Source organism: Xenopus tropicalis, chromosome 3 (assembly GCF_000004195.4).
Source record: "Xenopus tropicalis strain Nigerian chromosome 3, UCB_Xtro_10.0, whole genome shotgun sequence".
Classification (NCBI taxonomy): domain Eukaryota; kingdom Metazoa; phylum Chordata; class Amphibia; order Anura; family Pipidae; genus Xenopus; species Xenopus tropicalis.
The window spans coordinates 138,832,600-138,856,508 of NC_030679.2; the positions used below are offsets into that span (position 1 = coordinate 138,832,600).

The 23,909-nt window shown below is 49.9% G+C and overlaps 1 protein-coding gene across 1 annotated transcript; it reads left to right on the forward strand.

Moving 5' to 3' along the window:
- Positions 1–123: 123 nt before the first annotated feature.
- Positions 124–22,032, forward strand: LOC101733343 (protein HIDE1-like). Its single transcript, XM_031899431.1, has 8 exons — positions 124–2,440; positions 4,384–4,419; positions 5,510–5,812; positions 8,808–8,897; positions 8,975–9,002; positions 17,426–17,466; positions 17,642–17,673; positions 21,875–22,032. The coding sequence occupies exons 1-8, from the start codon at positions 2,410–2,412 to the stop codon at positions 21,980–21,982; spliced, it is 669 nt and encodes a 222-aa protein (XP_031755291.1). The 5' UTR covers positions 124–2,409; the 3' UTR covers positions 21,983–22,032.
- Positions 22,033–23,909: the final 1,877 nt, after the last annotated feature.

The following is a 23,909-nucleotide window of genomic DNA, read 5'->3' on the forward strand; positions in this document are numbered from 1 at the left end:
ACTTGATCCCAAAACAATCCTATTGGGTTTAATTGATGTTTTATTGATTTTTTAGTAGACTTAAGGTATGAAGATCCAAATTACAGAAAGATCCCTTTTCCGGAATACCCGTGGTCCCGAGCATTCTGGATAACGTGTCCTATACCTGTATCGGGAACAACGTTGGCTCATCGCTGCAGTCGCCCAACTTTTGAAATGCGATTGTTTAGCCCTAGGGCCAATCCCACTAGCACAATATTATCCAACCGAGGTGGGCATATCGGGGGAAGGATCGACCTTGCCAAACTAACAGATCTTACCGTATATGGCTACCTTTTTACATACCTCTATCTGTGCCCGGCTGGCTTCCATCAGCCATTGATAAACAGGGCAGGGGGCTGGTGCTGACTGTGTGGCTGAGGCAGATTAAATCACTGTATTTGCTGGAGGGCTGTTGCCTGGTCCTCCCTCCCTACCAGCTAATAGCGGGCAATTCTGTTTGCCTTCATAGTTATAAGACAGCATGGTGCTTGCTCAGCTGATAACCCATAAGAGGGCTGGGCTACTCCAGTCCAGTTCTGGCTCATTGTATTTTCCCACACTTATCCATCTGATATTCATATTAATATGATTTATTAGCCTTCCTGTTTGCCTAAATGTCATCTGTTGCTGGTAGCTACTGACCCTAGCAACCAAAAAACGGACTGTACGGTTTGAGTTTTATTGCTGTTACTTATGTTTCTGTCCAGTACGGAAGAGCAGTGGGGCCACCAAAAAAAAAATAATCTGTTGAATTATGACTTTTAAACTCACAATAATGACTTTTAACAGCAGGTTTTGTACAAACAGAAAAAAAAATCTGGTGGCCCCAATGCTCTTCTGTAGTCCAGGCCTTCTGCTGCATTTCTGCCATTCTGGCTTCCAAACTGCTGCCCAGTTCCCTCTAGAAACCAGATATTAGTTCTGAGCAATCTGAATGACATTCATTGTAAGGGGAAACTACACTTATACGAAACATTGCTGTCTCATCTTGCCGTCACATTGTATTGCTGTTTTCCACAGCTGAAAAACCCTCAGCGCTGCATGTTTTTGTTCTTTTTTATTTCCTATGAAATACTGAGTCAGTGTGTGCCTTTGGGGAAGTTACTGGACAGCAATCACCGATCCTGTCAAATAGAAATAAAGAACTTGGGTGCGGTTGCCACGCGGGGTTAACCAGTTATTCCTGGAGTAATGGGGACAGAGGGCAAAACTGAAGGCAGACAGAAAGGGCCAAAACATACCCCAGCTATTCCCCTGGGACATGTTTAGGCCTGGTTTAACCATGAAGATTACAGGCTACAAACCTCATTTTTCAATGTGTAAAGGTTAAAGCATGCTGGGAGCTGTAACTGACTTACCCAGATGGGATCTGATGGTGGCTACTTGTTCTTCAGCCCCCATTAAGCATGATAAGCTCTGCTATGGGATTGAACACTGATTTAAAAACACTTTCTTGCTGTTGGGTTCCAGTCCATCTGGCTTTGAGCTGAAAAGCATCTCCCGTTATGGTGCTAACACTAGCGCCACCGGGACAGGCCTTGGTGCATGAATTTCCAGATCCAACAGCACAAGGTTCATTAGTAGAACCAGTAAATCTATCTGGTCAGAATCAGAGCAAAAGCCCTACAAGCCCAGGAGGCTGTGGAATTTTCTCCCTGAAGCAGCTAAACTGGCAGCTCCAGGGAAGGGCAAGAGAAAAAATACAGGGTCACAAAATTGCCCCCCAGCCAGTATTTGTCTGGCTTAGCCGGCAAATCTCCAGCTAGGGCCGGAATTACAAACTTACCAGGAACGTAATATAAATCCCTTCCCCAACTCTCTCCGCTGTTGGATTCCCTCTTGTAAGGACAGTCCTGCCCATACCCCACCCATTTCCCCGCCCACTCTTCCCATTTCCCCGCCCCTGTGTGACATCACCTCCTACTCCCTGACCAGAAGGCCGGTAATACTTCACCAAAAAGTTGGCAACCCTATCACCAAAATAAACTCTCTTTGTGTATAGTTGATCCAAGGACTGGTCCGATTGACCCTTTGGACATGGCTTCCTATAGATCAACTTTTTCAGCTACATCTGTTGTGTAACATAATGTCATTATTTCCAATAAGCCCTCTACCCCAGGGGGTGTAATATAAATGTTATAATATAAATGTATTATTTGCTAGCAGCCTATGAGACCTGAGGGGCCCTGAATATGGAACCTTAACAAATGATAACCGTACCCAGCTGCTGGCAGTTTAGCCCAGTACCGGTTGGCCTTGTGTTGGCGTTGCACCTTCTTATGTAATACAAGGGGTTTCCTGTCGGTGACCTCCAGTTCCTTTTCCTGGGTGCGGTGATTCTGTGTCCCAAAGAGCTCAGAGACAGCGACGCAGAGCAGCGAGCCAGGCATGAAACTACGGCAGCTGGTCCTTCTGCTCGGTAAGCTGGGTACCACCCGGTGTGTGCTACCTGTTACTCTCAGGGGCTTCAGCCATTGTGTCCCTATGTTGGGCTTATGATTTGTGTACTTGTGTCTAACACTGGTACCCCCATGTAGTACTATCCTCTGTGTATGTATAATACTAGTATTACTATTCTCTGTGTATAATACTAGTAGTACTATCCTCTGTGTATGTGTAATACTAGTAGTACTATTCTCTGTGTATAATACTAATAGTACTATCCTCTGTGTATGAATAATACTAGTAGTACTATCCTCTGTGTATGTGTAATACTAGTAGTACTATTCTCTGTGTATAATACTAGTAGTACTATCCTCTGTGTATGTATAATACTAGTATTACTATCCTCTGTGTATGTGTAATACTAGTAGTACTATTCTCTGTGTATAATACTAGTAGTACTATCCTCTGTGTATGTATAATACTAGTAGTACTATCCTCTGTGTATAATACTAGTAGTACTATCCTCTGTGTATGTATAATACTAGTATTACTATCCTCTGTATATGTATAATACTAGTAGTACTATCCTCTGTGTATGTATAATACTAGTAGTACTATCCTCTGTGTATGTATAATACTAGTATTACTATCCTCTGTGTATGTATAATACTAGTAGTACTATACTCTGTGTATGTATAATACTAGTAGTACTATCCTCTGTGTATGTATAATACTAGTAGTACTATCCTCTGTATATGTATAATACTAGTAGTACTATCCTCTGTATATGTATAATACTAGTAGTACTATCCTCTGTGTATGTATAATACTAGTAGTACTATCCTCTGTGTATGTATAATACTAGTAGTACTATCCTCTGTGTATGTATAATACTAGTAGTACTATGCTCTGCGTCCCTATGATAATACTAGTAGCACTATACTCTGTATTCCTGTTCCTAACATGGGTACAGGTATAGGAACTGTTAGTGCTGGGCGGTATACCGGTATATACCGAACACTGTTTTTTTAAAAAAAAATGATAAAATTTTTTAACTTACCGGCATACTGGTGTGGGTGCCTCCTGGCAATTTTTCTTACTATTTCCGGGTTGTGCGCGCTGACGTCACGCGCGCAACCCGGAAATAGTAAGAAAAATTGCCAGGAGGCTCTGTGAGCTGTCGGGGGTGCCTGCGGCTGCCTGGCCAGTAAGTTATATTTATGTGAAGGGGATGGGGGGGTGTTTGGGGTTGGGGGGGGGGTGTTTGGGGTGGTCACCTAATCATGAATGGGGAAAAAAAAATACCGTCAAATACCGTGATACCGATATAATAAAAAAAATACCGTGATATAAATTTTTGGTCATACCGCCCAGCACTAGGAACTGTTATCCAGAATGCTCCGGACCTGGGGTTTTCCGGATAAGGGATCTTTCTGTAAGTTAGATCTCCATTCCTTAAGTCTACTAAAAAATCATTTAACCATTAAATAAACCCTATAGGGCTGTTCTGCCCCCAATAAGGGGTAATTATATCTTAGTTGGGATCAAGTACAGGTACTGTTTTATTATTACAGAGAAAAAGGGAGTCATTTTTAAAAATTAGAATTATTTGCTTATTTCTGGATAGTGGGTTTCCGGATAAGGGATCCTGTACTATAACGAATATCAATATGTGGCTGTTTCTGAAAAAAATTCTGTGTATATTTACCCTCAAGCACTTACAGCCCCACATAGATCTTCCTGTTTAAGACACTAAAAGAGGAACTAATTATGATTAATTTTCAAAGGGTAAATTCACCCTTAAACAAACTTTTAGTATGGTACAGGTATCCATTTGTCACTGACCCTGGCAACCAAAAAACATTGACTTTAACTTTCCTGTTTTCTTTTTTGTTGTTGTTGTTTCTATGTCTGTTTAGGCCTTTCTATAATATACATGCCATTAACATGTTTCTTTATTTTATACCCGTGCTGCAGGAGTCATTGGAATGAAAATATCTGGCACAAAGACAGGTAGGTACTCATTGTACAGTGCCCCCCATAAAAGTAAGGTGCCCACACATGGGTATAAATTGGCAGAAGGTAAGGATATTAAGAGCCACAACCCCTTCTGCCCCCACCCTGTCACCCCCATTCCCATACCCTCCCTGTCACCCCCATTCCCATACCCTCCCTGCCACCCCCATTCCCATACCCTCCCTGTCACCCCCATTCCCATACCCTCCCTGTCACCCCCATTCCCATACCCTCCCTGTCACCCCCATTCCCATACCCTCCCTGTCACCCCCATTCCCATACCCTCCCTGTCACCCCCATTCCCATACCCTCCCTGCCACCCCCATTCCCATACCCTCCCTGTCACCCCCATTCCCATACCCTCCCTGTCACCCCCATTCCCATACCCTCCCTGTCACCCCCATTCCCATACCCTCCCTGTCACCCCCATTCCCATACCCTCCCTGTCACCCTCCCTCCGTCACCCCCATTCCCATACCCTCCCCGCCACCCCCATTCCCATACCCTCCCCGCCACCCCCATTCCCATAGCCTCCCCGCCACCCCCATTCCCATAGCCTCCCCGCCACCCCCATTCCCATACCCTCCCCGTCACCCCCATTCCCATACCCTCCCCGTCACCCCCATTCCCATACCCTCCCTGCATTTACACTGCACACAAGGGCAGTGGCGCTGGTACCACAAGAGCTGACCCATAGTTCTGGAGCAGACGGTTGGTCTTATGGACGCGAAGACAAGCGTATTGCCTGCCCAGCCAGGGCCCTTCAGGGCACAGCAGCCTATACGTTTTTTTTAATAAAATTATTTTATCTTGTAGATTGTAAGCCCTCTTGTATCAGTGGTTGCTTTATATGTTACTCTGTATATCCAATGTATGAAACCCACTTATTGTACAGCGCTGCGGGATATGTTGGCGCTTTATTAATAAATGTTACTAATAATAATAATAATGTCGGCTCAGTCACCTGATCATTGCACCTACCCTGCCCACAGGGATTACAATGGAGAGGGTGTATGAAATATATTCATGTAGATGGGATGGCGGGGGGAGATTAATAACTGTCTATAATGTGTTTGTTATTTTACAGAACTTCTGCCGCCCCCTGTCCTTGCCCTGGAAACCCCCGGGGTTGTGCGTGGGGGGCAGTCGGCTAACTTGCAATGCACAGCCCCCCCGGAGTATAAGGAGGGAATCTTCTACCTTTATCTGGAGGGCAGCGGTGAGCACCTACTGAAACAGTATGCCCAGGAGGCCCGGCACAGCGTTACCTTCTCCGTTACTGGGCTCCGTGCGGCTGATGTGAAGCGATACTACTGCCGCTACCAAGCCTGGCTCTCTGATACTCAGCACTCATCAGAGGCTAGCAATGTCCTGCAAGTCACAGTGTATGGTTAGTATGCGCCTCCTTACCTCTATTGGTTGTCTGTATATTAGAGTGTAAGCTCTGCAGGGCAGGATTCCCTTCTCCCAATGGTTCCCTCTCCCTGTATTGTATCTGTGTCCCTCTGTATATTAGAGTGTAAGCTCTGCAGGGCAGGATTCCCTTCTCCCAATGGTTCCCTCTCCCTGTATTGTATCTGTGTCCCTCTGTATATTAGAGTGTAAGCTCTGCAGGGCAGGATTCCCTTCTCCCAATGGTTCCCTCTCCCTGTATTGTATCTGTGTCCCTCTGTATATTAGAGTGTAAGCTCTGCAGGGCAGGATTCCCTTCTCCCAATGGTTCCCTCTCCCTGTATTGTATCTGTGTCCCTCTGTATATTAGAGTGTAAGCTCTGCAGGGCAGGATTCCCTTCTCCCAATGGTTCCCTCTCCCTGTATTGTATCTGTGTCCCTCTGTATATTAGAGTGTAAGCTCTGCAGGGCGGGATTCCCTTCTCCCAATGGTTCCCTCTCCCTGTATTGTATCTGTGTCCCTCTGTATATTAGAGTGTAAGCTCTGCAGGGCAGGATTCCCTTCTCCCAATGGTTCCCTGTATTGTATCTGTGTCCCTCTGTATATTAGAGTGTAAGCTCTGCGGGGCAGGATTCCCTTCTCCCAATGGTTCCCTCTCCCTGTATTGTATCTGTGTCCCTCTGTATATTAGAGTGTAAGCTCTGCAGGGCAGGATTCCCTTCTCCCAATGGTTCCCTCTCCCTGTATTGTATCTGTGTCCCTCTGTATATTAGAGTGTAAGCTCTGCAGGGCAGGATTCCCTTCTCCCAATGGTTCCCTCTCCCTGTATTGTATCTGTGTCCCTCTGTATATTAGAGTGTAAGCTCTGCAGGGCAGGATTCCCTTCTCCCAATGGTTCCCTCTCCCTGTATTGTATCTGTGTCCCTCTGTATATTAGAGTGTAAGCTCTGCAGGGCAGGATTCCCTTCTCCCAATGGTTCCCTCTCCCTGTATTGTATCTGTGCCCCTCTGTAAATTAGAGTGTAAGCTCTGCAGGGCAGGATTCCCTTCTCCCAATGGTTCCCTCTCCCTGTATTGTATCTGTGTCCCTCTGTATATTAGAGTGTAAGCTCTGCAGGGCAGGATTCCCTTCTCCCAATGGTTCCCTCTCCCTGTATTGTATCTGTGTCCCTCTGTATATTAGAGTGTAAGCTCTGCAGGGCAGGATTCCCTTCTCCCAATGGTTCCCTCTCCCTGTATTGTATCTGTGTCCCTCTGTATATTAGAGTGTAAGCTCTGCAGGGCAGGATTCCCTTCTCCCAATGGTTCCCTCTCCCTGTATTGTATCTGTGTCCCTCTGTATATTAGAGTGTAAGCTCTGCAGGGCGGGATTCCCTTCTCCCAATGGTTCCCTCTCCCTGTATTGTATCTGTGTCCCTCTGTATATTAGAGTGTAAGCTCTGCAGGGCAGGATTCCCTTCTCCCAATGGTTCCCTGTATTGTATCTGTGTCCCTCTGTATATTAGAGTGTAAGCTCTGCGGGGCAGGATTCCCTTCTCCCAATGGTTCCCTCTCCCTGTATTGTATCTGTGTCCCTCTGTATATTAGAGTGTAAGCTCTGCAGGGCAGGATTCCCTTCTCCCAATGGTTCCCTCTCCCTGTATTGTATCTGTGTCCCTCTGTATATTAGAGTGTAAGCTCTGCAGGGCAGGATTCCCTTCTCCCAATGGTTCCCTCTCCCTGTATTGTATCTGTGTCCCTCTGTATATTAGAGTGTAAGCTCTGCAGGGCAGGATTCCCTTCTCCCAATGGTTCCCTCTCCCTGTATTGTATCTGTGTCCCTCTGTATATTAGAGTGTAAGCTCTGCAGGGCAGGATTCCCTTCTCCCAATGGTTCCCTCTCCCTGTATTGTATCTGTGCCCCTCTGTAAATTAGAGTGTAAGCTCTGCAGGGCAGGATTCCCTTCTCCCAATGGTTCCCTCTCCCTGTATTGTATCTGTGTCCCTCTGTATATTAGAGTGTAAGCTCTGCAGGGCAGGATTCCCTTCTCCCAATGGTTCCCTCTCCCTGTATTGTATCTGTGTCCCTCTGTATATTAGAGTGTAAGCTCTGCAGGGCAGGATTCCCTTCTCCTAATGGTTCCCTCTCCCTGTATTGTATCTGTGTCCCTCTGTATATTAGAGTGTAAGCTCTGCAGGGCAGGATTCCCTTCTCCCAATGGTTCCCTCTCCCTGTATTGTATCTGTGCCCCTCTGTATATTAGAGTGTAAGCTCTGCAGGGCAGGATTCCCTTCTCCCAATGGTTCCCTCTCCCTGTATTGTATCTGTGTTTCTCTGTATATTAGAGTGTAAGCTCTGCAGGGCAGGATTCCCTTCTCCCAATGGTTCCCTCTCCCTGTATTGTATCTGTGTCCCTCTGTATATTAGAGTGTAAGCTCTGCAGGGCGGGATTCCCTTCTCCCAATGGTTCCCTCTCCCTGTATTGTATCTGTGTCCCTCTGTATATTAGAGTGTAAGCTCTGCAGGGCAGGATTCCCTTCTCCCAATGGATCCCTCTCCCTGTATTGTATCTGTGCCCCTCTGTATATTAGAGTGTAAGCTCTGCAGGGCAGGATTCCCTTCTCCCAATGGTTCCCTCTCCCTGTATTGTATCTGTGCCCCTCTGTATATTAGAGTGTAAGCTCTGCAGGGCAGGATTCCCTTCTCCCAATGGTTCCCTCTCCCTGTATTGTATTGTATCTGTGCCCCTCTGTATATTAGAGTGTAAGCTCTGTATATTGGAGTATAAGGGACAGGTAGGTGCAGCAGAAATGAATGTATATTGGAAAGTTGCTTAGACAATTTCTTTCATTAGGCACAATATTATTTTGGGGTAACAATACTGTATATGCTATATATATATATTTATAGGTATATATATATATATATATACAGGTATATATATTAACCGTTTCTGTGCCAGAGAAGTGCAACTAAACACATTTCCCCTTGTCTCACTATTACGGGCGACAGTTCCCATCTGGGTGATCGCAGTATCGGCTGCTGGGGGTGCGGCTGTGGTGGCCATTGTGGTGTCAGCGTTGGTGCTGATCATGAAGAGACGTGAGTAGGGGGCGCTGGTTCTGGTATTACTCTGCGCTTACACTTGGCTCTGTGTGATGCACATTTCTCTCTTGTAGGTAATGACAGGAAGAAGCAGAAACAAAGGTGTGAAACACTGGTTCCATTCTGGGCATGTGTGTATAGAGTCTGTGTCCGTCTGTCCCTGCCCGTGTCTGTATGTGTGTCTGTCCCTGCCCGTGTCTGTATGTCCGTCTGTCCCTGCCCGTGTCTGTATGTGTGTCTGTCCCTGCCCGTGTCTGTATGTGTGTCTGTCCCTGCCCGTGTCTGTATGTGTGTCTGTCCCTGCCCGTGTCTGTATGTGTGTCTGTCCCTGCCCGTGTCTGTATGTGAGTCTGTCCCTGCCCGTGTCTGTATGTGTGTCTGTCCCTGCCCGTGTCTGTATGTGTGTCTGTCCCTGCCCGTGTCTGTATGTGTGTCTGTCCCTGCCCGTGTCTGTATGTGTGTCTGTCCCTGCCCGTGTCTGTATGTGTGTCTGTCCCTGCCCGTGTCTGTATGTGTGTCTGTCTGTCCCTGCCCGTGTCTGTATGTGTGTCTGTCCCTGCCCGTGTCTGTATGTGTGTCCGTCTGTCCCTGCCCGTGTCTGTATGTGTGTCTGTCCCTGCCCGTGTCTGTATGTGTGTCCGTCTGTCCCTGCCCGTGTCTGTATGTGTGTCTGTCCCTGCCCGTGTCTGTATGTGTGTCCGTCTGTCCCTGCCCGTGTCTGTATGTGGTGTCTGTCCCTGCCCGTGTCTGTATGTGTGTCCGTCTGTCCCTGCCCGTGTCTGTATGTGTGTCTGTCCCTGCCCGTGTCTGTATGTCCGTCTGTCCCTGCCCGTGTCTGTATGTGTGTCTGTCCCTGCCCGTGTCTGTATGTGTGTCTGTCCCTGCCCGTGTCTGTATGTGTGTCTGTCTGTCCCTGCCCGTGTCTGTATGTGTGTCTGTCCCTGCCTGTGTCTGTATGTGTGTCTGTCCCTGCCCATGTTTGTATGTGTGTCTGTCCCTGCCCATGTCTGTATGTGTGTCTGTCCCTGCCCGTGTCTGTATGTGTGTCAGTCTGTCCCTGCCCATGTCTGTATGTGTGTCTGTCCCTGCCCGTGTCTGTATGTGTGTCTGTCCCTGCCCGTGTCTGTATGTGTGTCTGTCCCTGCCCGTGTCTGTATGTGTGTCTGTCCCTGCCCGTGTCTGTATGTGTGTCCATCTGTACCTGCCCGTGTCTGTATGTGTGTCCGTCTGTCCCTGCCCGTGTCTGTATGTGTGTCTGTCCCTGCCCGTGTCTGTATGTGTGTCTGTCCCTGCCCGTGTCTGTATGTGTGTCTGTCCCTGCCCGTGTCTGTATGTGTGTCTGTCCCTGCCCGTGTCTGTATGTGTGTCTGTCCCTGCCCGTGTCTGTATGTGTGTCTGTCCCTGCCTGTGTCTGTATGTGTGTCTGTCCCTGCCCATGTCTGTATGTGTGTCTGTCCCTGCCCGTGTCTGTATGTGTGTCGTCCCTGCCGTGTCTGTATGTGGTCTGTCCCTGCCCGTGTCTGTATGTGTCTGTCCCTGCCCATGTCTGTATGTGTGTCTGTCCCTGCCCGTGTCTGTATGTGTGTCTGTCCCTGCCCATGTCTGTATGTGTGTCTGTCCCTGCCCGTGTCTGTATGTGTGTCTGTCCCTGCCCATGTCTGTATGTGTGTCTGTCCCTGCCCGTGTCTGTATGTGTGTCTGTCCCTGCCCATGTCTGTATGTGTGTCTGTCCCTGCCCGTGTCTGTATGTGTGTCTGTCCCTGCCCATGTCTGTATGTGTGTCTGTCCCTGCCCATGTCTGTATGTGTGTCTGTCCCTGCCCGTGTCTGTATGTGTGTCTGTCCCTGCCCGTGTCTGTATGTGTGTCTGTCCCTGCCCGTGTCTGTATGTGTGTCTGTCCCTGCCCGTGTCTGTATGTGTGTCTGTCCCTGCCCGTGTCTGTATGTGTGTCTGTCCCTGCCCATGTCTGTATGTGTGTCTGTCCCTGCCCGTGTCTGTATGTGTGTCTGTCCCTGCCCATGTCTGTATGTGTGTCTGTCCCTGCCCATGTCTGTATGTGTGTCTGTCCCTGCCCGTGTCTGTATGTGTGTCTGTCCCTGCCCGTGTCTGTATGTGTGTCTGTCCCTGCCCGTGTCTGTATGTGTGTCTGTCCCTGCCCGTGTCTGTATGTGTGTCTGTCCCTGCCCGTGTCTGTATGTCCGTCTGTCCCTGCCCATGTCTGTATGTGTGTCTGTCCCTGCCCGTGTCTGTATGTGTGTCTGTCCCTGCCCGTGTCTGTATGTGTGCTGTCCCTGCCCGTGTCTGTATGTCCGTCTGTCCCTGCCCATGTCTGTATGTGTGTCTGTCCCTGCCCATGTCTGTATGTGTGTCTGTCCCTGCCCGTGTCTGTATGTGTGTCTGTCCCTGCCCGTGTCTGTATGTGTGTCTGTCCCTGCCCATGTCTGTATGTGTGTCTGTCCCTGCCCGTGTCTGTATGTGTGTCTGTCCCTGCCCGTGTCTGTATGTGTGTCTGTCCCTGCCCGTGTCTGTATGTGTGTCTGTCCCTGCCCGTGTCTGTATGTGTGTCTGTCCCTGCCCGTGTCTGTATGTGTGTCTGTCCCTGCCCGTGTCTGTATGTGTGTCTGTCCCTGCCCGTGTCTGTATGTGTGTCTGTCCCTGCCCGTGTCTGTATGTGTGTCTGTCCCTGCCCGTGTCTGTATGTGTGTCTGTTCCCTGCCCGTGTCTGTATGTGTGTCTGTCCCTGCCCGTGTCTGTATGTGTGTCTGTCCCTGCCCGTGTCTGTATGTGTGTCTGTCCCTGCCCGTGTCTGTATGTGTGTCTGTCCCTGCCCGTGTCTGTATGTGTGTCTGTCCCTGCCCATGTCTGTATGTGTGTCTGTCCCTGCCCGTGTCTGTATGTGTGTCTGTCCCTGCCCATGTCTGTATGTGTGTCTGTCCCTGCCCGTGTCTGTATGTGTGTCTGTCCCTGCCCATGTTTGTATGTGTGTCTGTCCCTGCCCGTGTCTGTATGTGTGTCTGTCCCTGCCCGTGTCTGTATGTGTGTCTGTCCCTGCCTGTGTCTGTATGTGTGTCTGTCCCTGCCCGTGTCTGTATGTGTGTCTGTCCCTGCCCGTGTCTGTATGTGTGTCTGTCCCTGCCCGTGTCTGTATGTGTGTCCGTCTGTCCCTGCCCGTGTCTGTATGTGTGTCTGTCCCTGCCCGTGTCTGTATGTCCGTCTGTCCCTGCCCGTGTCTGTATGTGTGTCTGTCCCTGCCCGTGTCTGTATGTGTGTCTGTCCCTGCCCATGTCTGTATGTGTGTCTGTCCCTGCCCGTGTCTGTATGTGTGTCTGTCCCTGCCCGTGTCTGTATGTGTGTCAGTCTGTCCCTGCCCGTGTCTGTATGTGTGTCTGTCCCTGCCCGTGTCTGTATGTGTGTCTGTCCCTGCCCGTGTCTGTATGTGTGTCAGTCTGTCCCTGCCCGTGTCTGTATGTGTGTCTGTCCCTGCCCGTGTCTGTATGTGTGTCTGTCCCTGCCCGTGTCTGTATGTGTGTCTGTCCCTGCCCGTGTCTGTATGTGTGTCTGTCCCTGCCTGTGTCTGTATGTGTGTCTGTCCCTGCCCGTGTCTGTATGTGTGTCTGTCCCTGCCCGTGTCTGTATGTGTGTCTGTCTGTCCCTGCCCGTGTCTGTATGTGTGTCCGTCTGTCCCTGCCCGTGTCTGTATGTGTGTCTGTCCCTGCCCGTGCCTGTATGTCCGTCTGTCCCTGCCCGTGTCTGTATGTGTGTCTGTCCCTGCCCGTGTCTGTATGTGTGTCTGTCCCTGCCCATGTCTGTATGTGTGTCTGTCCCTGCCCGTGTCTGTATGTGTGTCTGTCCCTGCCCGTGTCTGTATGTGTGTCTGTCCCTGCCCGTGTCTGTATGTGTGTCTGTCCCTGCCCGTGTCTGTATGTGTGTCTGTCCCTGCCCGGTTGGTCCCTGCCCGTGTCTGTATGTGTGTCTGTCCCTGCCCGTGTCTGTATGTGTGTCTGTCCCTGCCCGTGTCTGTATGTTGTCTGTCCCTGCCCGTGTCTGTATGTGTGTCTGTCCCTGCCCGTGTCTGTATGTTGTGTCTGTCCCTGCCCGTGTCTGTATGTGTGTCTGTCTGTCCCTGCCCGTGTCTGTATGTGTGTCTGTCTGTCCCTGCCCGTGTCTGTATGTGTGTCTGTCCCTGCCCGTGTCTGTATGTGTGTCCGTCTGTCCCTGCCCGTGTCTGTATGTGTGTCTGTCCCTGCCCGTGTCTGTATGTCCGTCTGTCCCTGCCCGTGTCTGTATGTCCGTCTGTCCCTGCCCGTGTCTGTATGTGTGTCTGTCCCTGCCCGTGTCTGTATGTGTGTCTGTCCCTGCCCGTGTCTGTATGTGTGTCTGTCCCTGCCCGTGTCTGTATGTGTGTCTGTCCCTGCCCGTGTCTGTATGTGTGTCTGTCCCTGCCCGTGTCTGTATGTGTGTCTGTCCCTGCCCGTGTCTGTATGTGTGTCTGTCCCTGCCCGTGTCTGTATGTGTGTCCATCTGTACCTGCCCCGTGTCTGTATGTGTGTCCGTCTGTCCCTGCCCGTGTCTGTATGTGTGTCCGTCTGTCCCCTGCCCGTGTCTGTATGTGTGTCTGTCCCTGCCCGTGTCTGTATGTGTGTCTGTCCCTGCCCGTGTCTGTATGTGTGTCTGTCCCTGCCCGTGTCTGCATGTGTGTCTGTCCCTGCCCGTGTCTGTATGTGTGTCTGTCCCTGCCCGTGTCTGTATGTGTGTCTGTCCCTGCCCGTGTCTGTATGTGTGTCTGTCCCTGCCCGTGTCTGTATGTGTGTCTGTCCCTGCCCGTGTCTGTATGTGTGTCTGTCCCTGCCCGTGTCTGTATGTGTGTCTGTCCCTGCCCGTGTCTGTATGTGTGTCTGTCCCTGCCCGTGTCTGTATGTGGTGTCTGTCCCTGCCCGTGTCTGTATGTGTGTCTGTCCCTGCCCGTGTCTGTATGTGTGTCTGTCCCTGCCCGTGTCTGTATGTGTGTCTGTCCCTGCCCGTGTCTGTATGTCCGTCTGTCCCTGCCCGTGTCTGTATGTGTGTCTGTCCCTGCCCGTGTCTGTATGTGTGTCTGTCCCTGCCCATGTCTGTATGTGTGTCTGTCCCTGCCCGTGTCTGTATGTGTGTCTGTCCCTGCCCGTGTCTGTATGTGTGTCAGTCTGTCCCTGCCCGTGTCTGTATGTGTGTCTGTCCCTGCCCGTGTCTGTATGTGTGTCTGTCCCTGCCCGTGTCTGTATGTGTGTCTGTCCCTGCCCGTGTCTGTATGTGTGTCAGTCTGTCCCTGCCCGTGTCTGTATGTGTGTCTGTCCCTGCCCGTGTCTGTATGTGTGTCTGTCCCTGCCCGTGTCTGTATGTGTGTCTGTCCCTGCCCGTGTCTGTATGTGTGTCTGTCCCTGCCCGTGTCTGTATGTGTGTCTGTCTGTCCCTGCCCGTGTCTGTATGTGTGTCTGTCCCTGCCCGTGTCTGTATGTGTGTCTGTCCCTGCCCGTGTCTGTATGTGTGTCTGTCCCTGCCCGTGTCTGTATGTGTGTCAGTCTGTCCCTGCCCGTGTCTGTATGTGTGTCTGTCCCTGCCCGTGTCTGTATGTGTGTCTGTCCCTGCCCGTGTCTGTATGTGTGTCTGTCCCTGCCCGTGTCTGTATGTGTGTCAGTCTGTCCCTGCCCGTGTCTGTATGTGTGTCTGTCCCTGCCCGTGTCTGTATGTGTGTCTGTCCCTGCCCGTGTCTGTATGTGTGTCTGTCCCTGCCCGTGTCTGTATGTGTGTCTGTCCCTGCCCGTGTCTGTATGTGTGTCTGTCTGTCCCTGCCCGTGTCTGTATGTGTGTCTGTCCCTGCCCGTGTCTGTATGTGTGTCTGTCTGTCCCTGCCCGTGTCTGTATGTGTGTCTGTCCCTGCCCGTGTCTGTATGTGTGTCCGTCTGTCCCTGCCCGTGTCTGTATGTGTGTCTGTCCCTGCCCGTGTCTGTATGTCCGTCTGTCCCTGCCCGTGTCTGTATGTGTGTCTGTCCCTGCCCGTGTTTGTATGTGTGTCTGTCCCTGCCCGTGTCTGTATGTGTGTCCGTCTGTCCCTGCCCGTGTCTGTATGTGTGTCCGTCTGTCCCTGCCCGTGTCTGTATGTGTGTCCGTCTGTCCCTGCCCGTGTCTGTATGTGTGTCAGTCTGTCCCTGCCCGTGTCTGTATGTGTGTCCGTCTGTCCCTGCCCGTGTCTGTATGTGTGTCAGTCTGTCCCTGCCCGTGTCTGTATGTGTGTCAGTCTGTCCCTGCCCGTGTCTGTATGTGTGTCAGTCTGTCCCTGCCCGTGTCTGTATGTGTGTCTGTCCCTGCCCGTGTCTGTATGTGTGTCTGTCCCTGCCCGTGTCTGTATGTGTGTCAGTTCTGTCCCTGCCCGTGTCTGTATGTGTGTCTGTCCCTGCCCGTGTCTGTATGTGTGTCTGTCCCTGCCCGTGTCTGTATGTGTGTCTGTCCCTGCCCGTGTCTGTATGTGTGTCTGTCCCTGCCCGTGTCTGTATGTGTGTCTGTCCCTGCCCGTGTCTGTATGTGTGTCTGTCTGTCCCTGCCCGTGTCTGTATGTGTGTCTGTCCCTGCCCGTGTCTGTATGTGTGTCCGTCTGTCCCTGCCCGTGTCTGTATGTGTGTCTGTCCCTGCCCGTGTCTGTATGTCCGTCTGTCCCTGCCCGGGTCTGTATGTGTGTCTGTCCCTGCCCGTGTCTGTATGTGTGTCTGTCCCTGCCCATGTCTGTATGTGTGTCTGTCCCTGCCCGTGTCTGTATGTGTGTCTGTCCCTGCCCGTGTCTGTATGTGTGTCTGTCCCTGCCCGTGTCTGTATGTGTGTCTGTCCCTGCCCGTGTCTGTATGTGTGTCTGTCCCTGCCCGTGTCTGTATGTGTGTCTGTCCCTGCCCGTGTCTGTATGTGTGTCTGTCCCTGCCCGTGTCTGTATGTGTGTCTGTCCCTGCCGTGTCTTGTCCCTGCCCGTGTTTGTATGTGTGTCCGTCTGTCCCTGCCCGTGTCTGTATGTGTGTCTGTCCCTGCCCGTGTTTGTATGTGTGTCTGTCCCTGCCCGTGTCTGTATGTGTGTCCGTCTGTCCCTGCCCGTGTCTGTATGTGTGTCCGTCTGTCCCTGCCCGTGTCTGTATGTGTGTCAGTCTGTCCCTGCCCGTGTCTGTATGTGTGTCAGTCTGTCCCTGCCCGTGTCTGTATGTGTGTCCGTCTTGTCCCTGCCCGTGTCTGTATGTGTGTCCGTCTGTCCCTGCCCGTGTCTGTATGTGTGTCAGTCTGTCCCTGCCCGTGTCTGTATGTGTGTCCGTCTGTCCCTGCCCGTGTCTGTATGTGTGTCAGTCTGTCCCTGCCCGTGTCTGTATGTGTGTCAGTCTGTCCCTGCCCGTGTCTGTATGTGTGTCAGTCTGTCCCTGCCCGTGTCTGTATGTGTGTCCGTCTGTCCCTGCCCGTGTCTGTATGTGTGTCAGTCTGTCCCTGCCCGTGTCTGTATGTGTGTCAGTCTGTCCCTGCCCGTGTCTGTATGTGTGTCAGTCTGTCCCTGCCCGTGTCTGTATGCGTGTCAGTCTGTCCCTGCCCGTGTCTGTATGTGTGTCAGTCTGTCCCTGCCCGTGTCTGTATGTGTGTCTGTCTGTCCCTGCCCGTGTCTATATATGTGTCCGTCTGTCCCTGCCCGAGTCTGTATGTGTGTCCGTCTGTCCCTGCCCGAGTCTGTATGCGTGTCAGTCTGTCCCTGCCCGTGTCTGTATATGTGTCCGTCTGTCCCTGCCCGAGTCTGTATGTGTGTCCGTCTGTCCCTGCCCGTGTCTGTATGTGTGTCAGTCTGTCCCTGCCCGTGTCTGTATGTGTGTCCGTCTGTCCCTGCCCGAGTCTGTATGTGTGTCCGTCTGTCCCTGCCCGAGTCTGTATGTGTGTCTGTCCCTGCCCGTGTCTGTATGTGTGTCTGTCCCTGCCCGTGTCTGTATGTGTGTCCCTGTATGCCTACCTGATTCACCCAGCCATGACTCAGAACCCAAGCCCAGAACATACCCAGGATTCACCTAAATACTCCCTTCTCCCCACTAGCCGTGCCTTCATCTTCATTGGACATTCATGTCTCTCAGGCCCCCTCTGCCTCTGAGCCCCTGTTTGGATTCTTACTTATGTATTAATCAAGAAAACACAAACATGGGGCAGCGGAATAGATTCTTCGCTCAGGCGCCCCCTTAAAAAAATACAACAAGGGAGTCCGGGGGTAATACAAGGGGCCTGAGCTGATTCTGGGGTAATTAAAATCAAGGGTGCAGCAGGAAATTCTGGGTCCCATAAAGCTTATTTGTTTGTATCAGGATCTCAGCATTCATTCAGCAGGGGAATACAGTCCTAATGTGGGGTTATAACACAATGGGAGGGCTATGGGCTCAGGCTACAAACCACTCCAGTAATGGCACATAGAAGGAGCATTATGGGCTCTCAGCGCCAGTGTGGGTGTTAGTAAATAGCACATAGATCTTAACAACTGTTTTGCTTTGCAGAGAGAGAGAATCCGTTTGGACCAGTGAAACTATGGCGTCAGGTAAATATTCATTCATTCCTTTTACAACCCCTGCCTGCTGCAATTCTCTCCTCCAGTTACTTTCTCTACTTCTTCTCTCTTACTCACCCATCTGCCCCCTCTGCTATTCTCTGTCCTTCATTCTTGCCCCTACTGGTCCTTTTACACAAGTGAAAATGAACTTTTCTCTTTACAGACTGGGCCTTTGATAATATGGTTTATTATAAGGTAAGTGTCTGCATACTGCACTAGAATCAACGAGGAACAAAGGAGAACTACACCCACTTGGTCCCTATACAGGTCTCCTTTAACCAACCTCAGTCTCCAATGGCCTGGGAAACCCATTTTCAGAACCAAGGTTGGGGCAGTTCAGAGGGTGGGCCTGTGCCCTATATTAGCTCAGTGGGTTTACTTCCCCTTTAATATTGTATTAATATTGGACTAAATGTTGTGTATGGAGGAAATGTTCAAAATATAGGGAATATAGAAGAGAAAATGAGAGAGGGTGAGGGTTATATATATATATATATATATATATATATACAGTATAATCAGCCCATGGTACCTAATATACAGTGGAGTTTGCCCTGGCTGAGCCCTATGCGGCACCCCACTGTGTATCTCCAGCTGCTTCTCATTACACCATGCAGCCTACAGGGGGGTGGGGGGGGGGGATCCACCAATCTGGACTAGATTTTACTGCCATAGCAACCACTGCTCTGGGGGTAACCAAGAGGGCAATGTCTATGGCATTTAAATACTGGGGGCAGTTTGGTGCCCATTGCTCCGCCCCTATGATCAATGGCCCTGCTATCCTGAAAATGTCTTGAAGAGGTAGTTCACCTTTGAGTTAACTGTTAGTATGTAATAGAATGGCCAATTCTAAGCAACTTTTCAATTGGTCTTCATTATTTATTTGTTATTGTTTTTCAATCATTTGCCGTCTTCTTCTAAAACTTTGCAGCTTTTTAAACGGGGGTCACTGCCCCCGGCAGCCAATAAACTATAGTTTTTGATTATTGTTTATTATTTTTATTTTTACTTTTTGTTGGTACTTATTTTTCTATTCAAGCCCATATATCAATCTTTCATTAAAACCACACCCTGGTTGCTAAGGTAATTTGGATCCTAGCAACCAAATAGCTGCCAAAACTCCAAACGGGAGAGCTGCTGAACAAAATTTGAAATAATAATAATAATACAAATAATAAAAAATGAAGTCCAATTGCAAATTGTCTCTGAAAAGCACTCTCTACATCATACTAAAAGCTAAAGCAATACTGTCTTGGGAAAACATGTTTTTTTCAAAACCCCTCAGTTAATAGAACTTCTCCAGCAGAATCCTGCATTGTAATCTGTTTTACCCATGGGGCTAGCCATATTCTTCATTTCCCAGGGTGCCACAGCCATGTGACCTGTGCTCTGATAAACTTCAGTCACACTTTACTGCTGCGCTGCAAGTTGGAGTAATACCCCCCCCCTCCCAGCAGCCGATCAGCAGAACAATGGGAAGGGAGCAAGATAGCAGCTCCCAGTAGGTGTCAGAATAGCACTCAATAGTAAGAAATCCAAGTCCGGCTTGGGACTCCTCCAGTTACATGGGAGTAGGAGAAACAATAGGTTAGCTGAAAGCAGTTCTAATGTGTAGCGCTGGCTGAAAGCTCAGACTCAGGCACACTTTACTGCTGCGCTGCAAGTTGGAGTGATATCCCCCCCTCCCCCAGCAGCCGATCAGCAGAACAATGGGAAGGGAGCAAGATAGCAGCTCCCAGTAGGTATCAGAATAGCACTCAATAGTAAGAAATCCAAGTCCGGCTTGGGACTCCTCCAGTTACATGGGAGTAGGAGAAACAATAGGTTAGCTGAAAGCAGTTCTAATGTGTAGCGCTGGCTGAAAGCTCAGACTCAGGCACAATGCACTGAGATGGCGCCTACACACCAATATTACAGCTACAAATACATTTGTTGGTTCAAGAATAAAAGTTTAAATGGCAGAGGGAATTATTTGCTATGTAAACTGTGTCATTTCGAAATAAAAAGTACCCAGTAAAAATCATGACAGAATCCCTTTAACAACACATCAGCACACAGACAGACCGCCTGGTAGTGATTTGGTTAACTGCTCAGCCAGAGGTGGGTTACATTTGGTAATGAGAAACAGCTGCCCCTGGTCGGCTTCCTACAGCCCAAGAATGGAACTTTTCTCCAGGTTTAATAGTCGCTACACAAGCCCCTCCCCCTCGCATTCACAGGAATTTCCCTTTTACTCTGTGCTTCATTGTGTCTCCGCACTACCTCCATCACTGTGTGTATATATCTGTGTGTATATGTATATATACAGTATATATATATGTGTGGATGAGTGTAGTGCTGAGCCGACTATGGGCTGTAGGCTGAGGGCTATGGGCAATGGGCTGTAGGCTGAGGGCTATGGGCAATGGGCTGTAGGCTGAGGGCTATGGGCAATGGGCTATAGGCTGAGGGCTATGGGCTATAGGCTGAGGGCTATGGGCTATAGGCTGAGGGCTAGGGGCTATGGACTATAGGCTAGGGGCTATGGACTATAGGCTAGGGGCTATGGACTATAGGCTAGGGGCTATGGACTATAGGCTAGGGGCTATGGGCTATAGGTTAGGGGCTATGGGCTATAGGCTAGGGGCTATAGGCTAGGGGCTATGGACTATAGGCTATGGGCTAGGGGCTATGGACTATAGGCTAGGGGCTATGGACTAGGGGCTATGGGCTAGGGGCTATGGGCTAGGGGCTATGGGCTAGGGGCTAAGGGTTATGGGCTAGGGACTAGGGGCTATGGACTAGGGGCTATGGGCTAGGGGCTATGGACTATAGACTATGGGCTATGGACTACAGGCTATGGGCTAGGGGCTATGGACTATAGGCTAGGGGCTATGGACTAGGGGCTATGGACTATATAGGCTAGGGGCTATGGACTAGGGGCTATGGGCTAGGGGCTATGTACTATATAGGCTAGGGGCTATGGACTATAGGCTAGGGCAGGGGTGGGCAAACTTTTTGGCTCACGGGCCACATTTACTTACCCCTGGGCCAGACTGGGCAGTGCCAGGCCAGCGTTACGCCCCCTTAGTCTGTTTAATTTCGGCCCGCCAATGACACCAAGTCTCGCGTGATGAGACTTGGCATCGTCGGCGGGCCGGATTAAAAAGGCCAAGGGGCCGGACGTGGCCCGCGGGCCGTAGTTTGCCCACCCCTGGGCTAGGGGCTATTAGCTATAGGCTGAGGGCTATGGGCTATGGACTATAGGCTAGGGGCTATGATCACAGGGTAATGTGTAGCCTCTCGTCCTTTCCATTTGTTCTTCTGTACATAAGACATAAGGGGGACAGGTATAAATACGAATTTTGTTACAATTGCGACGTGAGCAAAAAAAATGTAACTACTTAGAATTTGAGGAAACAGAAAACAACCACTCCTATTATTGTGCCCACTGACTGCCTGATTCTGTTTGGATTGTAAGCCCTTAAAATTGATGTATCTCTGTCCTGTGTATGTTTGAATTGCTTCCCCCACAACATCTGCAGGAAGGCTTGTATTTATTATCCTTCTTGTGAAGAAAGTATTTCCTTATGTTGCCTTTGATGGGCCCTTGACAAAATACATAAGGAACACATGAATTCACTCAGTGACTGCTAATATCCTTATCATTTACAGTAGGGGGTACATTATCCTTTATAATACATGAGTAATACTCAGAGTTCCCTGTATAACTCAGCCTGCAGCCTTGTGCCTTTATATGGGCACAGAACCCCTCAGTGACTGCTAATATCCTTATCATTTACAGTAGGGGGTACATTATCCCTTATAATACATGAGTGATACTCAGAGTTCCCTGTATAACTCAGCCTGCAGCCTTGTGCCTTTATATGGGCACAGAACCCCTCAGTGACTGCTAATATCCTTATCATTTACAGTAGGGGGTACATTATCCCTTATAATACATGAGTGATACTCAGAGTTCCCTGTATAACTCAGCCTGCAGCCTTGTGCCTTTATATGGGCACAGAACCCCTCAGTGACTGCTAATATCCTTATCATTTACAGTAGGGGGTACATTATCCCTTATAATACATGAGTGATACTCAGAGTTCCCTGTATAACTCAGCCTGCAGCCTTGTGCCTTTATATGGGGGGCACAGAACCCCCCAGTGACTGCTAATATCCTTATCATTTACAGTAGGGGGTACATTATCCCTTATAATACATGTGCAATGCTTAGCATACACTGGTCGGGTAGGTAGTAAGGAGTAAGGTGTGTAGGTGTAAGGCACAGCCCAGTGCACACAGAGGTTTGGGGAGGTGTATGGCTGTGGGTGCAGCACATAATGCCCGGGCAGCTATCACCCCTACCAGTTACATTGGGATGTTAATCTCTTACATGTTCTTTCTCTTTTAGAGACCCACGTTTGAAATATCGCAACCCGCCCCACTCCCTGGGGGCAGCAGCGGTGCCACGGAAGGAAGGGTGGGAAATTCCTTCAGCACCTTCCTAACAATAACGTGACCCAAACCCCTTGGACTCTCCATCTTTTCCAATAAACACCAGTGGCACTGCATGGAATGCGTCACTGACTTGTCAACCCACTCGGTGCCACCAGGGGGCCCTGCACTGAATCTCTGGCACAAATGCACACCTTGGGAGGAGGGCAGCCTAAAGAACAGAGACAATTACAATGAAATTTGAGGGTGAACACGTTTGTGGCCCTTGATATTCCAGAACCACAACCCTGGGGGGGGGGGGGGGGGGGGTTGAGGGCCCCATGGCAGAGGGACCCCAAGAGACTTGAAAGTTCAATTTGTGTGCCTTGAAGAGGTGGGATATTGGTGGGTTAGGGTTGGGATATTGGTCGGTTATGGGTGGGATATTGGTCGGATATTGGTGGGTTATGGGTGGGATATTGGTGGGTTATGGGTGGGATATTGGTGGGTTATGGGTGGGATATTGGTGGGTTATGAGTGGGATATTGGTGGGTTATGGGTGGGATATTGGTGGGTTATGAGTGGGATATTGGTGGGTTATGGGTGGGATATTGGTGGGTTATGGGTGGGATATTGGTGGGTTATGGGTGGGATATTGGTGGGTTATGAGTGGGATATTGGTGGGTTATGGGGGGTTATGGGTGGGATATTGGTGGGTTATGGGTGGGATATTGGTGGGTTATGGGTGGGATATTGGTGGGTTATGAGTGGGATATTGGGGGGTTATGAGTGGGATATTGGGGGGTTATGGGTGGGATATTGGTGGGTTATGGGTGGGATATTGGTGGGTTATGGGGGGTTATGAGTGGGATATTGGTGAGTTATGGGTGGGATATTGGTGGGTTATGGGTGGGATATTGGTGGGATATTGGTGGGTTATGAGTGGGATATTAGTGGGTTATGAGTGGAATATTGGTGGGTTATGGGTGAGTTTTGTCGTTATGGAGCTTGGTAGGGGGACCCATGGGCATAAACACAAGTGTATGTGGAATTCTCTTTTTATTGGTGCCCCATTCAACTTGCTGACCAGGGGAGCAGCAGGCTAATGCTTGGCGCCTCCTGCTGGTGGGGCCCTGCCAATGTGGTATCATGGGGCCCATGTTAATTTGCAATATAAGAGCAGGAGATACATTGGTTGTTCTTCTGAAGTAAAGTTCTGGGGAGCAGATCCCTGCAGAGAAGGAAAGTGCTCCTGGCCTCCTGTTGTACAGTAAAGCAGGGAGAAAGCTACACAATGGGGAAAATCTGCTATAACTTATAGGAACACTTGGATCCCTGTAATGTCATCAGTGCGCAATTTGTCACTTGTCCCCACGTCTTCCTGCTCCGTAATCTTCAGAAGCAGAGGAGGAGTGCATTCCCCCCCCCCCCCCGACCCGAACCTGCAATGGTTCAGCCCCAACCTGCCCGACCCGTGGGTTTTGGTTTAACCCACATATCACTTTCCCAAATGCTTTAATTTCTGTTTGAGTTTCCATTTTCATGGAATAAAATATATGAAAAGTGCCATGGAGTTGTTTCCTTTCCCTGCTTATCTGCCCTTTCTTAATCGCTGCTAATTAATCCTCTCAGCCTGATGGCACAGGGGGGCTTCAGATCAGCGCTTTCCCTTTTGGTTACCCCCCCCCCCCGGGTGTCCCTTTAATCCTCCTCAGAACCCTGCAGTGATGGAAACAATGGGTTGAGACTGGATCTCTGACCCCTGGGGGGATGGGGGAGAATATCATTGTAGATAAAAGTACCCCCACCAGGGGCTATAGAGTTGGAACTCTAGTAATGGGGGGGGGGGGGCTGTTAACCCTGTGTCATGAGGGAGATAATGATCCACTCCAGGCCTTTCATGGTATTATTTAGTGGGAAGAAGAAATCAGACTTACTAAGATCGGAGATAAATATCTCCGGTGATGTCGCCCATAGCAACCAATCAGAAATAAGATTTGAACAGTCACCTA